The sequence below is a fragment of the Grammomys surdaster genome, unplaced genomic scaffold, assembly GCF_004785775.1.
Source record: "Grammomys surdaster isolate TR1022 unplaced genomic scaffold, NIH_TR_1.0 164, whole genome shotgun sequence".
NCBI classification, from domain to species: domain Eukaryota; kingdom Metazoa; phylum Chordata; class Mammalia; order Rodentia; family Muridae; genus Grammomys; species Grammomys surdaster.
The window spans coordinates 5,310,630-5,324,593 of NW_021604612.1; the positions used below are offsets into that span (position 1 = coordinate 5,310,630).

General features: G+C 50.8%; 1 protein-coding gene across 3 annotated transcripts; it reads right to left on the reverse strand.

Annotated features, from left to right (window-relative positions):
- Positions 1-325: 325 nt before the first annotated feature.
- Positions 326-10,458, reverse strand: Rfc5 (replication factor C subunit 5). 3 transcript variants are annotated; one of them, XM_028765387.1, is made up of 11 exons: positions 10,361-10,458; positions 9,295-9,359; positions 8,117-8,253; positions 6,750-6,829; positions 5,900-5,973; positions 4,663-4,822; positions 4,005-4,086; positions 3,554-3,683; positions 3,007-3,084; positions 1,983-2,037; positions 326-1,089 (listed from the first exon to the last, which is right to left on the reverse strand). In XM_028765387.1, the coding sequence occupies exons 1-11, from the start codon at positions 10,417-10,419 to the stop codon at positions 993-995; spliced, it is 1,017 nt and encodes a 338-aa protein (XP_028621220.1). In that variant the 5' UTR covers positions 10,420-10,458; the 3' UTR covers positions 326-992. The 3 variants fall into 3 exon arrangements, 2 of the variants coding, with proteins under 2 accessions (XP_028621220.1, XP_028621222.1); XM_028765389.1 differs by lacking the exon at positions 10,361-10,458 and adding an exon at positions 10,144-10,165; XR_003711192.1 differs by having other exon boundaries at positions 975-1,089; positions 1,265-2,037; positions 10,361-10,446.
- Between the last annotated feature and the right edge of the window lie 3,506 nt (positions 10,459-13,964).

Here is a 13,964-nt window from a genome sequence, read left to right on the forward strand (position 1 = left end):
GCTGCTCTACCATGTGGCTTGAGATGCTGACTCCAACACTGGCCACTTGGCTGCAACTTTGAAACTTGGGGAGCAAGCAAGCTCTCCATGAACAAGAAAATAGATTTCTCCCTTTGACAGTGCATGCTGACAACATCTCCCGAGATGCATCTTACTTAAACAGCACGGTATCCGGGGGCTCTCCAGTGTCGCAGCTGGGGCTCCTCATCTAGCCCAAGGGAAGTTTGGTCCCAAGGTAACCGCAGTTCCTAGAAGGAACAGTCTCTAAGGAATTTATTATTCTGTGACACCAGCCTTAACAGAAATGCAGGTGGACAGGCCAGCACAGATTAGAACACTGAACACTTTATTGTTCCTGTGAAGGCTGTGGTATAAATACAGCCCAGCGGCATGGCGGGAATGTTTGCAGTGCCCCATCCCTCCCCAACACTTGAGGTGTTCAGTCTGATGGCGAGCTGTGCTGTAGTTTCTTTTCTGTTTTCGTAATAGAATTTGGAACTGCTGGCAAGCCTTCGCAGAGTGGGAAAGACTCTGCTTTGTGTCCGAGACAGGCTCTGTCTGTCTCACTAGGCTGGCCTGCAGCTGTCTGGGAATTCTGCCTCAGCCTCCTGAGGTTATATGCATGGTAGTAGCACTTTGGCCAAAAGATGAATTTTGAAATTTTGTAACAAAATATTTAATCAGAAACTTACTAGCACCCATTTAGAGTTGGAAGACACTGACACATACTCACAATCTTGTCATTCCAGCAGCTGATAGTAAAGACTTTAAAGTGGCCTTCAGCATGGGGACAGGGTGTTCTCCCCATAGAAGACAAGCAGTGTGGGTCATAGCTGCTCTGCAGATCCCTGCTCCCAGCAGCCACGGAGAGCACTACCTAAATGCCTGAGGGGAGAGCCTTTTGTGATAGGTTTTATCCAGTGGCTCAGGGCAGCAAGTCCTCTGTCCTCCAGTCTCCGATGCACCTGAGGCAGGGCCAGGCCTTGGAACGTCTAGGCCTCTGCAACTATCAGGTCCCTGGTGACTTGAAAAGCAGCAATGAGGGAGCCCAGCTGGATCTTCTCACTGGTGCCAACAGAAAGCCTGTACCTGGGGAGGACAGTCCCAAGTTGAGTATAAGGCACACCCCAGGCCCTGCCTGTGAGGTGAGAATGTGGGAGCTGCTGCAGCCTGTACCAGCAGTGTCTGCAGAGACACTGGAGCTGACAGACCCACCCTGGTTAGCACTCTGCTGTGTCCTCCCAAGTTTCTCCCCAACACTCACTCAGCCACTTGATTGAAGCTGCCGAGGACACATTAGAAACCCAGCACCAGCAGGTTCTGAGTTGCACTCCATCCTCCCTCTTCCGACAGAGGGAGGAAGGGTGCATGGGATGAGGGCTTTCACTGCACGTTGCCTCTGGCTGTGGCACTGCAGCAAGGCTGGAGGTTGATGGCAGGGCAGGAAAGCAGGTCACCATCGGATCTCATCCTGTCACTTTTGAATGCCTAGCCACTGGGAGCAAAGCCACTCCCAACACAGTGATAGGAAATGACCTGCTTTTTCTACATGAGCTAGTGGCAGCCTATTGGAGCTTGTGATACTAGTATTTGGTTGGCGCCCAGTGTGCTGCACTTAAATGACAGCTGCCAGCGTCACTGGGGAGTAATGACAGTGTGAGAGCTGGGCAAAGTGAAAAACTGAGTCTGTTTGTGTTTCTCCACTGGGCTCCTGTATGCCACAGTGCCTTAGCAAGCAGAGTAGCTGGCCGCCTCCAAAGACTCGCATGCCCAGTGTGAGGGCGGCCACGCAGGGTCCACTCTGTGCTCATCCTCTGCATCATCTGCCCTGTGCTCTGGTGGCAGCACACAGCCTTCTCCACAGTGCACTTGGCACTACCCTAAACCACACTGTCCCATATGGGAATGGTACACAAGCTGAAACTAAAAAGCTTACAACAGGAGAGGGGACAGAAAAAGAATGAAACTGGGGAAACACTCACTCGATGTCTGCCATTTTGGTCAATAAATGTATCCGGACTGAAGATGGAAAATCAACTGAGGGAAAAACAGAATCACATGAGTGAGATCACCTGGCACACACGGGACTTGTGGCAAGGCTGAGCATCCCTCAGACCAACTGCATCAAGTCACCAGAGTGATACGCTGAGCATGGTCAGGCCCAGGCTCCTTATCACACAGGCTGGGGTGCAGCTCAGACAGTTAGACCTCACAAACACATAAACATACACATGGTCCCATCCCCAGCGGTCACAGAACAAGGACAAGTCAACACTGTTTGTAGTGGGTGACAGCTATACACTAACCGGAAAGCTCACATTACCCAGTTTAGAGGACAAACTTAAGCAACAGATTCCACACAGGCTCACAGTACTGGGAACCTGAGAGGTGGCTGCTGGGAGAAAAGCTTCCAAAGGCTATGTAGAGGGCCCCAGGGGAGCCTCTTCTGAAGGCTGGCACCTTTCTATCCCCTTGCTTCACTCTGATCTTCTGGGGTGATCTGATTCTGCCCATGCTGATACTGATCCCTCGAAGAAGGCAGTAAGCAGGAACTTACAGGCAGCTTCCTGAAGACTGCCTAGTTGACAGGAACACATCTTTCCCCTTCATGGGATGTATCAGACTGCGACTTAGAAGCCGGAGAGCAGCTTGGCAGTCTGCTGCATGCTTTAAGGATACATCCATCCCAGGTGCAGACACAGAACAAGGTCTGAGATACAGCCCAGTGGTAGCCCACATCCCTCACATGTACAAGGCCCTGGATTCAATCCCTGGTGTGGGGAGCGTGTAACAAGAATGAAAACCATAGTACTTTCCCTTGAGGAGAGAGCGTCTACGGGGTCATTACTGCTCATCCTGACAGCTCTAAATAATAACAAGGGGTTGGGACAAACCCATTCAGAACTGCTCAAGATTAAAGGTCACCCTCTTCCTGTTTCTGCTCAGGAGCACAGACCTCACTCTCTGTAGCCACCCCAAGCTGCGCCTCCTCTCCGCTCCGGTTACCTCTGTGCACAAACAAGTGAACCTCAGTCAGGATGTCGTGCAGCGCCAAGCCCTTCAGAGTCTTCAGCTCCATGATATCTAGGGAGGAGCAGCTAAGGTGAGGGGAACCATTCCAGAACATGCTGCGGGGAGGCTGTGACGACAGACCCTGGTGGTGACCTGGAAATCGGGCTCTTTATCCCAGTAAAGCTGCACACAGGCCCAATTCTAACTCCACCCATGTTATCTTCAATAAGGCTTTTCTAGAAAGTGCAGCCCCGTCTCAAGAGAGCAGAGCAAACAGCTCCTTAAAGGCTCACACAGGCACCTGTATTTCATCTCACTGCAGAACAAGGCAATGAGTCCACTTTAACAACTGTGAACAGAGAGAGGCTACCTACAGCCTCGCTCATTTGGGCTAGAGCCACCGAGGAGAGGGCACTCTGCTTGGGGACACCTGCTCCCCACCAGCTGACACCTGTCACCTGGGGAGTATAGGTGTTGGCCGCAGCCTGGGCTTCTGGCCACCCTGAGGCCTGAACCTAGCAGTAGTCACCAGAAAGGATACTTTTGTAGGCAGTGGTGAAGTCTTGATTCAGCATCCAGTCCAGAATGTTGGCAATGTCTGTCTTGAGTGGGTGCCCGGTGCAGGTGTAGACAGTCTCCTCGGTCACCTTCCCAAAGGCCATGTTGGTACTCTGTAGGAGGAGGGCCCCGGGGCTGTCAGCAGCTGCCCTGCCACGGTGACATGGCATAGGCCGGGAACAGTGGGAATGCTGTACTGTCCGGACTCCAAGGGCTGCCCTCCGCTGCAAGCACTACTGCCACGCGGGGGAGCTACAGCACCCTCCCACAGCTGAGAGCAGCACTGAGCCTTCCCACTGGAACACAGGCAGGGAGTTGGCGCACCACAGGGTCAGTCTTACTAGGTTTCTGAATAAATGTATGGATTAGCTGGTTGTCTTTCTTGTAAAACTATTTTGAAGCAGTGATTTGAAGTGCCTGCAGTGTGATCGTACCTGCAGAATGTTCAGAGCCCTTCGCATGTCCCCACTGGACAGAGTGACAAGGGCCTTCATCCCATCTTCACTTATGTCCACACTAAAAGGAAACAGGCAAGAGTTAACTAAAGCCCCTTCTGCAAAGAGCACAAACTTCATCAACCACATGAACCTTAAATGATAAAGCTGAACCTTAAATGATCAAAATGAACCTTAAATGATCAAAATAGAGGTGTCAGCCCTCTCCTGACCATCCAAGCTACTGCAGTGCTTAGGGACGTGTGTCACAGGAGTAGCCAGGCCCAGACAGTTTTACTATGGACCAAGGCTTCAAGGAAGTGGCTGCCGAGAGAGACATTTCTGGGAAGAAAGGGTACAGCTCAGCATCTCATCACCCAGGATGGATGTCTGAGTCCTCCCTTCTAGCCAGCTGGCAGCATCGACCAAACAGACTCGCCAACAGTCAGTTCCCATGACAAAAGAGAGAACAGCCTGCAGGAATATACGTGGGGGTCAAGAACAATCAAAAGGGCCCAGGAGGCAGAACATCAGGGACCGCTGGAAATGACTGCAGCCAGCAGGCCCCAAGGCTTTCCCTGGGACTCAGCACTCCACCCAACCTCCCTGCCACTCAGTCCCCAAACCCTCCCTCTTCCTTCTTGTAAAGCAAACTCACTTCTCTTCTTGTACTACATGTTCCAGTCGCGGAACCATGAGCTCGGGGGTCAGAGGGCCGAATCGGAACCTCGTGCACCGTGACTGCAAGGCAGGGATGATCTTGGACAGGTAGTTACAGATGAGGCAAAACCTGGTGTTTTCCGTGAACTTCTCAATCACTGGGAGAAAAACCAAACACTTCACATGAGAGGACCCAGGGAAGGCTTAACCATACTAAGTGAGAACGCTGCCTGTAGGGGGAGGGCATTATGGGATATGAGCAACAGGTCAGCTCAACCATCATCCTGTGCAGACCTCACTCTGTCTATAGCCCACGCTGGGCTCAGACTCCAGGTGATCTCCCTGCTTCCATTTCTGGAGTACTTGGATTACTGGCATGAGTCACCACACCTACCTTACAAAGCTAGTAAATGTACCATTAGAGTGCACAAATGCAACTTTCTATGATCTGCCACAACTCGAGCACTCTTGCTGTCTCCTCCTCGAGATCTGGCCCTGGTCTGTCCAGGAGCTCCCCCTCCCTCTGGTACAGGATGCTGTCCGATGTTGTAGAGACCCATGGTGTCTGGGCAGGGGCGGCTCTGTGTGCACTTCCCTGCAGCCCGTGTCTGAAAGTCTAGGAGCATTCGGGGAGCAAGAGCCAGCACTGAGAAATGCAAAGGACAGCAGAGTCCCTACAGATCTGCCCGCACCGACAGTCACTCAGCAGAACGATGCCGAAGGAAGGATGCCAGCAACACTCTAGGACCAGAAGACATCCCATCCCCACAACCCACTTCCTCCTCTTCCTCCCTCCAGAGCTCCTGAAGCTGTTCTTCCCTCCCAGCAGTGTTAGCAGGAGCTGCTCACAAAGGGTCTTTAACAGGAGTGGCACCAGCCCCACTCTACAGGTAAACACAGGGCTCACTCTGGACCAGTCACTCCTACACTCAGTCTTTCCTGGTGGGTTTTTGTTTTGACCAAAGGCAGAGGATCTGCCAGTGGATGAGGAATTTAAGCCTTATTCCCACTGAATGACACAGACTCCCAACACGGAACAGAAGCCAGCACTAGAGGATGAGATGACGGAGGCTGCCCATCCTGAGGGTGCTGAAGGGGACCCAGCTACAGGGCCGTTGTGTCTGCATCACTGGGACAAAGAGGTGCCTCCTCATGGGAAGGTAACCTCATACTCAGAATTCCTGGCCCTCAGTACACTCCTTGGCCAACGCGTCAGACGGGGCAGCAAACCTCACCTCGTCTCAAGGCATTCTGGGCATCTTGAGTCATGGCGTCAGCTTCGTCCAGGATCACAAGCTTAAACCCTTTCCTAGGAGAACAAAGGCATGTGGGGGCTCCTCAGCTTCCTCATATCACGCTGAGCCCCCACCTTCACACTCGGGCTACCGCAAGTCTGTTTTTCTCAGACCCCGCTGAAGGCTGATCCCTGCGTTCACACCTGCCTATCTTGCTTTCATCCCTAAGAAGTGACGGTAATTCCCGCCCTGAGTTGTTAGTCCTCCATATAGGACTTTACTGTCAGCTGCTCGCTTGTGGAGCAGAACTGGAACCCAGGGATGTGAGTAGGGCAAACACAAACATTCCCAGGGCTACACAAACCCCCAAGCTTATTTATTCTGTGTGTGCAAGTGCCACATCACATCACAAATATGGAGGACGTCAGGAGGTCATAGGATGACCTGAGGGAATCAGTTCTCCGCTTCCCCATGTGGGTCCTAGGAATCGAACTTGGGTCATCAGGCTCGAAGGCACTGCTGTAGCTCACTGAACCATGTCACCGCCCTCTTCCTTGTCTAATTGACCTCCATGTCAGCCATCCTTCCCGACCTCTATTATCCCTGTGTAAGTTCAGACCAGCTCGTCCAGTATCAGATGTGACTCCCAGCTGAGGACCCACATGGAGCCAAGGCTCGTGGAATCTTCTGTCCCAATGTCCCCACCTCTCAAACCACCGGAGTCGTCCCTGCTTCTGACCAAGCCTTCCCTCCTTCCCTTTACACCAGCCAAGGGGGACCAAACAGTGAAGCTGTGTCCTAGCCCTGCACTAAGACCTGGAGGGAGAGAAAGTCTACAAATTGTTCTTACTTGAAGATTGTCCTTGTGCTGGCAAAACTGAGGATTGGCCCCCGGACAATATCGATTCCTCGGTCGTCGGAAGCATTCAGCTACATGAGGAAAAGAGGATGCCATGACAACCACATCCCATGCCAGCTACAAGCTCATGGCTCGAAAGTGTCATTCAGGACTAATGGCAGCTAAGATACAATCAACAAAACTAATGCTCTGTGCTCAGCCTCACACCACCATCACATAACACCCTAAAAGGCACTCAAGCCTCGTCTCATCTTTCAAGGGTCACCCACATAAATGTAGGAAATAAACATAGGGCCTTGTGGCCCTGAACCAGCACCTCTGCCATGAGCAGTTGCCGCTAATTTTAGTTCTCACAGCCTGGAGGCTGCTGTGCTTTGACTAAGCCAAAGAAAGAATTCCAGACAACAAGGAGCTGAGCCTCAGATCTAATGCCTAAGTCAAATGCTTTTCTTGAGGGTTTTTGTATTCAAGTTGGCCTTGAACTCACATAGCCTAAGGTGACTGTGAACTTCTGACCTGCCTGCCTCCACTTCCTGAGTGCTGGGATCATAGGTGTACAACCTGTTTATTAGGCTGGGATCAAACCCAGGACTCTGTGTGTGGTAGGTGAGCACCCTACCAAGTGAGCCACATCTGCAGTCCCTCAAATGCTTTTCTTTCAAATATGACATTGAGGCTTTTGTAACCTAAGGGTATCAAGGTTGTCAGCCAGGGTCCCAACAATCCATAGATGGCCCGTCCCAGTGCAGTAATCTGAAAAGATCCAGATGAAGAGACATTTAGAGCAGTGGTTCTCAACCTGTGGGTCTTGACCCCTTGGGGAGTTGAACGACCCTTTCACGGGGGTTGCCCAAGACCATCAAAAACCAGTTAACTGTCCTGCAATTCCTAACAGTAGCAAAATTACAATCATGAAGTAGCAATGAGCATACTTATATAGTCGGGGGTCACCACATCATAACAAAGAGTATCAAAGGGTCGCAGCATTAGGAAGGTTGAGAACCACCGGCCTAGAGAAACTAGAGGAATATGCAGCATTCATTATCACCTCTAAACCTGAAGGGGTTCAACAAGAGCTGCGGGCAGGTAGAGCAGGCTGTGGGGAGGGTGCAACCTCTAATTGGGCCCCCAGAAAGCAGAGGCTGCCAGGTGTTAATGCCCTAGCAAGTCCAAGCAAGATCCTCATATTATACACACACACACACACACACACACACACACACACACACACACACACACACAAGATCCCATTGGCCAAACCTAACCAGGACCCAGAAGGTCAGGTCAGGGAGTAAAAGAAGGCCAAAGGTAAGCACCCAAAGGTCTGAGCTGTTGTGGAATGAGAGTGCCTTCCTCACCTCCAAGACCATGGAGCCGAATTCTTTATCTTTGTACAGTTGCTTGGCACAGGCCAGGATGGTGGATGTCTTTCCTGTCCCTGGGGGGCCATAGAGAAGTAGGTGTGGCAGGCGGTCTTCACTGATGAACTTCTGAACTGAGGGACAGGAGGAGGAGACACACGTCAGTCTCTGGGTCCTGCACGCTCACCTTAGGACCTGTTTACACTAGATCCAGATGTGCTTCAGTTCTTCAGTGTCCCAGTTGGAGTAGACGGGGAGGGGAAGTCCTGAACTCACACCACAGTTTGTCTGTCTGTCTATCTTCCACACTAGCTATCTCGGGAGGGTCTATTAAGTTGAGAGCAGTGGTTCTCAACCTGTGGGTCCTGTGGGTCGCGCCCCTTTTAGGAACCACATATCACACACACATGCTGCATATCAGATATTCACATTACAATTTGTAACACTAGCAAAATTCCATTTATTAAGTAGCAATGAAAATAACTTTATGGTTGGGGGTCACCACAACATGAGGAACTGTATTAAAAGGGCCACATCTTTAGGAAGGTTGAGAGCCACTGGTTCAGAGGCACAGCCTCATTGGAGGGATCAGGTCACCAAAGGCATGCCTTTGCGGGTCATACTGCGGCCCCTCCCCCCCAGCCCCTTAGCCCTCTACTTTCTGTCCACTTTGGAGCAGAGTGCTCCCACTGCCATGAAGTGGTGCTCAACAAGGGTCTAGAGTCAACAGAGCCAAGCAGTGTAGACCAAAAGCTCTGAACCCATATGGCAAAGATCAGCCATCCCTCTAAATTGTCTTGTTGGAGGATGGGGGAATTGGAAAGGTGCCTCAGTTCTTGCAGAGCACATGGGTTTGGTTCCTAGCACCTACACAGGAGCTCCCAATTGCCTACAACTCCAGTTCCAGAGGAGCCAGGGCCCTCTTCTGGCCTCCAGAGGAACCAGGCACACATGGTGCACACACTGACACATGTAAACAAAACACCTAAGCAATAAAAACAAACAGAACTTTAAAAATGTGTCCTCTTAGACATTCTGGTACACTATGAGGAGGAAACATACAGCCCATTCTATAAAGCGCAGCCCATCCTCTACGGGTCACCCAGAAGAGACAGCATCACCATGAAATGGACCCAAACCCTCTGCAAGGACAACAGCAACAGACAGATACTCACTGGTACTCAGAATGTCCTGGTGAGAAATGAGGTCATCCAGGGTCTGTGGCCGGTACTTCTCAACCCTGAAATAGGATTCACCATGCGTTATGATGTATACGCAAACTGTGTTACACGCAAAGAATCCCCAGTCACATCCTAAGCAGCAGAGGAAGAGAAACCCTTCACATCTGAATAGAGCCACTGGCTCTCATAACCCAGAGTTGTTCTGTCTCCCAGGGGACATCTGTCAGGCCGGTTAGCTGTTGTAACTGTGCAGAGGGCGTCGGTGGCATCTGTTGAGTAGTAGGAGGCAGGAGGTTGCTGAACATCCTCCAGTAGGCAGGATAGCTCCCTGTTACCCTACACCAACGTGGGGCCCCCAAGTCAACAGCGCTGAGACTGCGCAAACGGAACTCATATTCAAATATCCGCAAGCAAGTAAGCGGGCAATTGCACTGATAATTTGGCTTTCAAGCGGGAACCGAGTGCTGAACCATGCGACAGCACGGAACAACCTTGAGTTCGAGACTCAAAAGACCACACGGTCTGTGACTCCACTCCTCAGAATTGAACGTGTGACCCAAGACGATTCTTCCTCCTCAGTATGGGCCAGAAAAAGTGAAAAGAAAGCATGGCTAAGTGTTTATTTAAAACACCGCTAAGCTGTTGTTGTGCCGTTCAGAATGCAAACTCTGGGGCCCTGGGTTCGATCCCGGGCCCATGTCAATAGAAGGAAAGAACTGAGTCCTGCAAGGTGTCCTCTGACCGCCACCAGGATGCGCTGCTACGGTCCCCCCACCACCACCACAAATAAGGGGAAAAGAATGCGAGCGCTGAATTCGGACACGAGTTCGAATCCAAGCCTACCCACTCCTCCGGTCTCTGAACCTTTCTAAAGAAACCCAGGATCGATCTGTTCGGGTCATCAGAGCTCAGCGGCGATGCTCGAGGCACCCGAGGATGCTAGGCTGAGCTCAGAGGGGCGACTGCGGCGCCAAGGCCGGGTGTCGGGCCGGGAGCGGGAGGGCGATCTGCAAAGCTCCTAGGAAGAAGAGCGGGAAGCAGGATGCGGGGCCGTTCCTACCAGGGCAGGTTCCGGGCCCGGGCCGCCGCGGGCCGCTGCTGCGAAGGCGCCGCCGCCATGACTGACAGATGCTGCGGGGCCCGGCCACCGACCCGCGGCACTCGGAGTCCGCGCGCAAACCAACCCTCGCGAGGCTTCGCCTCCGACTTCCGGCTTCCGGCCGCCGGTCCGCCGCCTCCCCGTTGCTAAGGTGCTGTTGCTAGGTAACCCGAGGCGCCGGCCTGCAGCCGGGTTACCGCCTGAGCCCGATGTCTCAACCTCGCACGAGCTTCAGGGAGACCTGCGCGCTGCAGCCAGCGCCACCGCGGGCCTCACCAGGGCCGGATCCTGTCAGCGCAGGGGCAAGCCGCAAAGGAGCAGCAAGTTCCAGAGCCAGAAACAGTTCCGTGGCTGGGGTGTGGTCAGAGCACCCTCGGTTACATAACCAGCAACACACACACGCGCGCGCACACACACACAGACACACACGTAAGGACGTATACACACAGGTATACTGACAGTTATATATACAAACATACATATGCAAACATCCACATACATATACACTCACACTTACATGTAATCACATATATGCTTGCGCTCACGTATGTAGATATACATACACACATATGTATACACCAATACATAGTTAATATGCACACATACACACATACATACATACATATATACTCACGTTCATATACATGTATATCATACATATACACATACAGCATACACATCCAGACATATATACACATGAATACAGTTATATATACACATACATGCATACATATAACACATTCATATAAATACACACACATACAGACATCTGTGTTTTATACACACACATTTTCTCCTACAGTGAGAGAATTACAGACCAATTATATATATATATATTTTTTTTTTTTTTTTGAGACAGGGTTTCTCTCTGTAGCTTTGGCTGTCCTGGAACTCACTCTGTAGACCAGGCTGGCCTCGAACTCAGGGATCCACCTATCCACCTGCCTCTACCTCCCAAGTGCTGGGATTAAAGGTGTGAGCCACCACTGCCTGGTGAATTATTTTCATCTTTAAATTTTATTTTGAGCCAGGTATTATTATAATTATTATAATATTATTTTGAGCCTTCAATTCTAGTCCTTGGGAGGCAGAGGCAGGTGGATCTAGGTGAGCTCAAGGTCTACAGAGTGGGTTTTGGAAAAGCCAGAGCTACATAGTGAGACCCTGTCTTCAAAAATCAAAAGAAAATTTTAATTAATTTGTGTGTGCCATGATGAATACGTGGAGGCCAAAGGACAATTTTCAGGAGTTGGTCTTCTTTTTTACGTGTGGGTCCTAGGACCGAACTTAGCAGTCAAGCTTGGCCGCAAGTGCCTTTCTCCAGTGCGCCATCTTGATAACCCAACTTTCAGCCATCTTGATAGCCCAACTCCTACCATTTTTGCTGCTATCTTCCATAAAGAGTATTTTTAACATCCACAATAAAATATTGATTATTATTGTTCACTTGCTCTTGTTTTGAGACAGGGTCTGGTTTTGTAGCAGAGACTGACCTGGAGTTGACTAGGACTTCCTGTCTCAGGTCTTCCAACTCCAGGAACTAAAGAGCCTGAAGATACCATCACAATGAACAGGATAAAGACACCAGAACAGCCGAGGCTGCAAGGGGGGGGGCAACATTGGGTTGGGAGGCAGATACTAACCACTGTCACCTGCTGGGGCCCACCTGACCCATGCCTGGGACCCAGGTGCAGGGGCTCAGGGCTGCAGGGTGTGGCTCAGTTGTCAGAGTGCTTGTCTGGTGTGCTCAGAGCCCTAGGCTTGGGCCCCCGGCAACCCAGAAACCAGGCATGGTATTATGTGCCCTTTAGGCCAAGTATGTGAGGTGCAGACAGGAGCATCAGAATTACAAGGTCATCCTTGACTGCATATCCAATTCGTGGCCAGCCTGGTGGTGTGCTTAACTCCCCTTGGAGCCAAGCAGCCGCCATCTTGGAGAGTTCATCTGTGTCCACTTACAAAGGAATGACCCCAGCTGGATCTTTTGACCGTTTACATCCCCTCATGGAAGACCCTCACCTGAGTATCCAGTGGCTCCCTACAATTTACTGTGTGCAACTCCGCCTCAATTGTACATGGCTTGACTGGAGGGCAGATGGGGAGGGGGTGGCTAGAGTATTCAGACTTTTAAGAAAGACTATGAGAGAGGTCTCTATCTATGTAGCTATGGGAAAATCCTGACCCTGCTGGCCAAATCCTTTCTGGTTCCATCTCTGGAGGAAGGAGCACCCACTCTCCCTGTAGGCACCCCTCACCTATGCACCATAAGGAAGCCCAATAAATTCATTGGTTACCTGAGTAAACTTTGGCAGTGGAATCATGCCTCGGTTTGTCATTGGAATCTTGGAGGAGGAGGAGGAGGCATTGCTTATATGCCCAGTGACACACCTTCACCAACATGGCCACACTGAAATGGAAATTTCTAGTTTCTTTGGAAAGTCAGTTATGTCAAAATGATGGTTTGCCGGGGCACACAGTTGAAGGGATGTCAGACTATGATTCAACTTGTGAGTTTTCCTCTTCATGATGGGTTTGTAGGGGTGGGGGGAGGGTGGGAGGTTACTGCTTCTGGGAGGCCAAGCCCGAATCACGTGACAGGGAGTACCTGCTGGTCAGCCACACTGTCATTTAGGAGGGCTCTGGATTCATTGCTTGCAGAGAGAAAATAGTTTTGTTTTGTTTAAGCTTAGTTTGGTTTTTAGCACGCAGGCGCACAGGCGTGTGTGTGTGTGTGTGTGTGTGTGTGTGTGTACATGCAGACTCTCTCACTGCTGTATGTATACGGGCCAGAGGTTGGCAGATGAGACTGAGTGCCCCGTTTTGTCTCTTCTCTTCCTTGAAGTTGTTCAGGAAGTTGTAGAGAAAAATATTGGAGGAGGGGCTTAGATTCGTTGGTGGTTTTTGCAGTCCGGTGGAAGAGGTGTCTTTTGTTGGTTGGTATAGCTCTGGTCTGCAACGACCAAAAGGCCTGCGTGTTTGGTTTGGTCTCCCTCCGGCTTGGTACTATCAAGAGGTTGGAACCTTTGAGGGGTGGGGCCTGGTGGGCGGTCTTTGGGTCATTGGCGGGTGCACCCTTTAAGGGGATTGTGAGAACTGAAGCTCTTCCAGAATCTCTATTCACTTCATGTCTACCATGGAACGAACCGCTTCCCCCGCCATGTGTTCCGACCATGATGTTCTGTCTCGCCACAGGCTCAACAGGCTCAAAAGTGGTAGCACCAGCCTATCATAGGATGCCCGCAAAACTGTGAGCCACAGAAGGTGCTCTTTATAAACTGATTATCTCAGGTGTCATGGTATACAGTAACACACGCACACACAATCTCTCTGAATATCAACAGTTCCATTTTTGTTTTTTGTTTTTTTCCTCTCAGCTTGTAACTCAGACTCATGACAACCCAGAATTTTCATTGTTACTCCAATACCACACAATTAGTTTGGGTTTCTCCCAGAGCTAAATAGAGACGAAATGTCAGTTACACTTGGCTGAGAGCATCTCAGAAGTGGGGCCTGAGTCCTAGGATTTTTCTGTGGATAGGGTTTCTGGGCTCTCGCTCTCGCTCTC

Bases quoted from the DNA above. Each gene is read 5' to 3' on its own strand.
- Rfc5 (XM_028765387.1), bottom strand. From the start codon at position 10,419: ATGGCGGCGGCGCCTTCGCAGCAGCGGCCCGCGGCGGCCCGGGCCCGG. The intron at 6,830-8,116 runs GTGAGGAAGGCA...TTCCTCATGTAG, and splicing joins TCGGCTCCATGGTCTTGGAG to CTGAATGCTTCCGACGACCG. The intron at 1,090-1,982 runs GTGAGTGTTTCC...TGTCCTCCCCAG, and splicing joins ACCAAAATGGCAGACATCGA to GTACAGGCTTTCTGTTGGCA.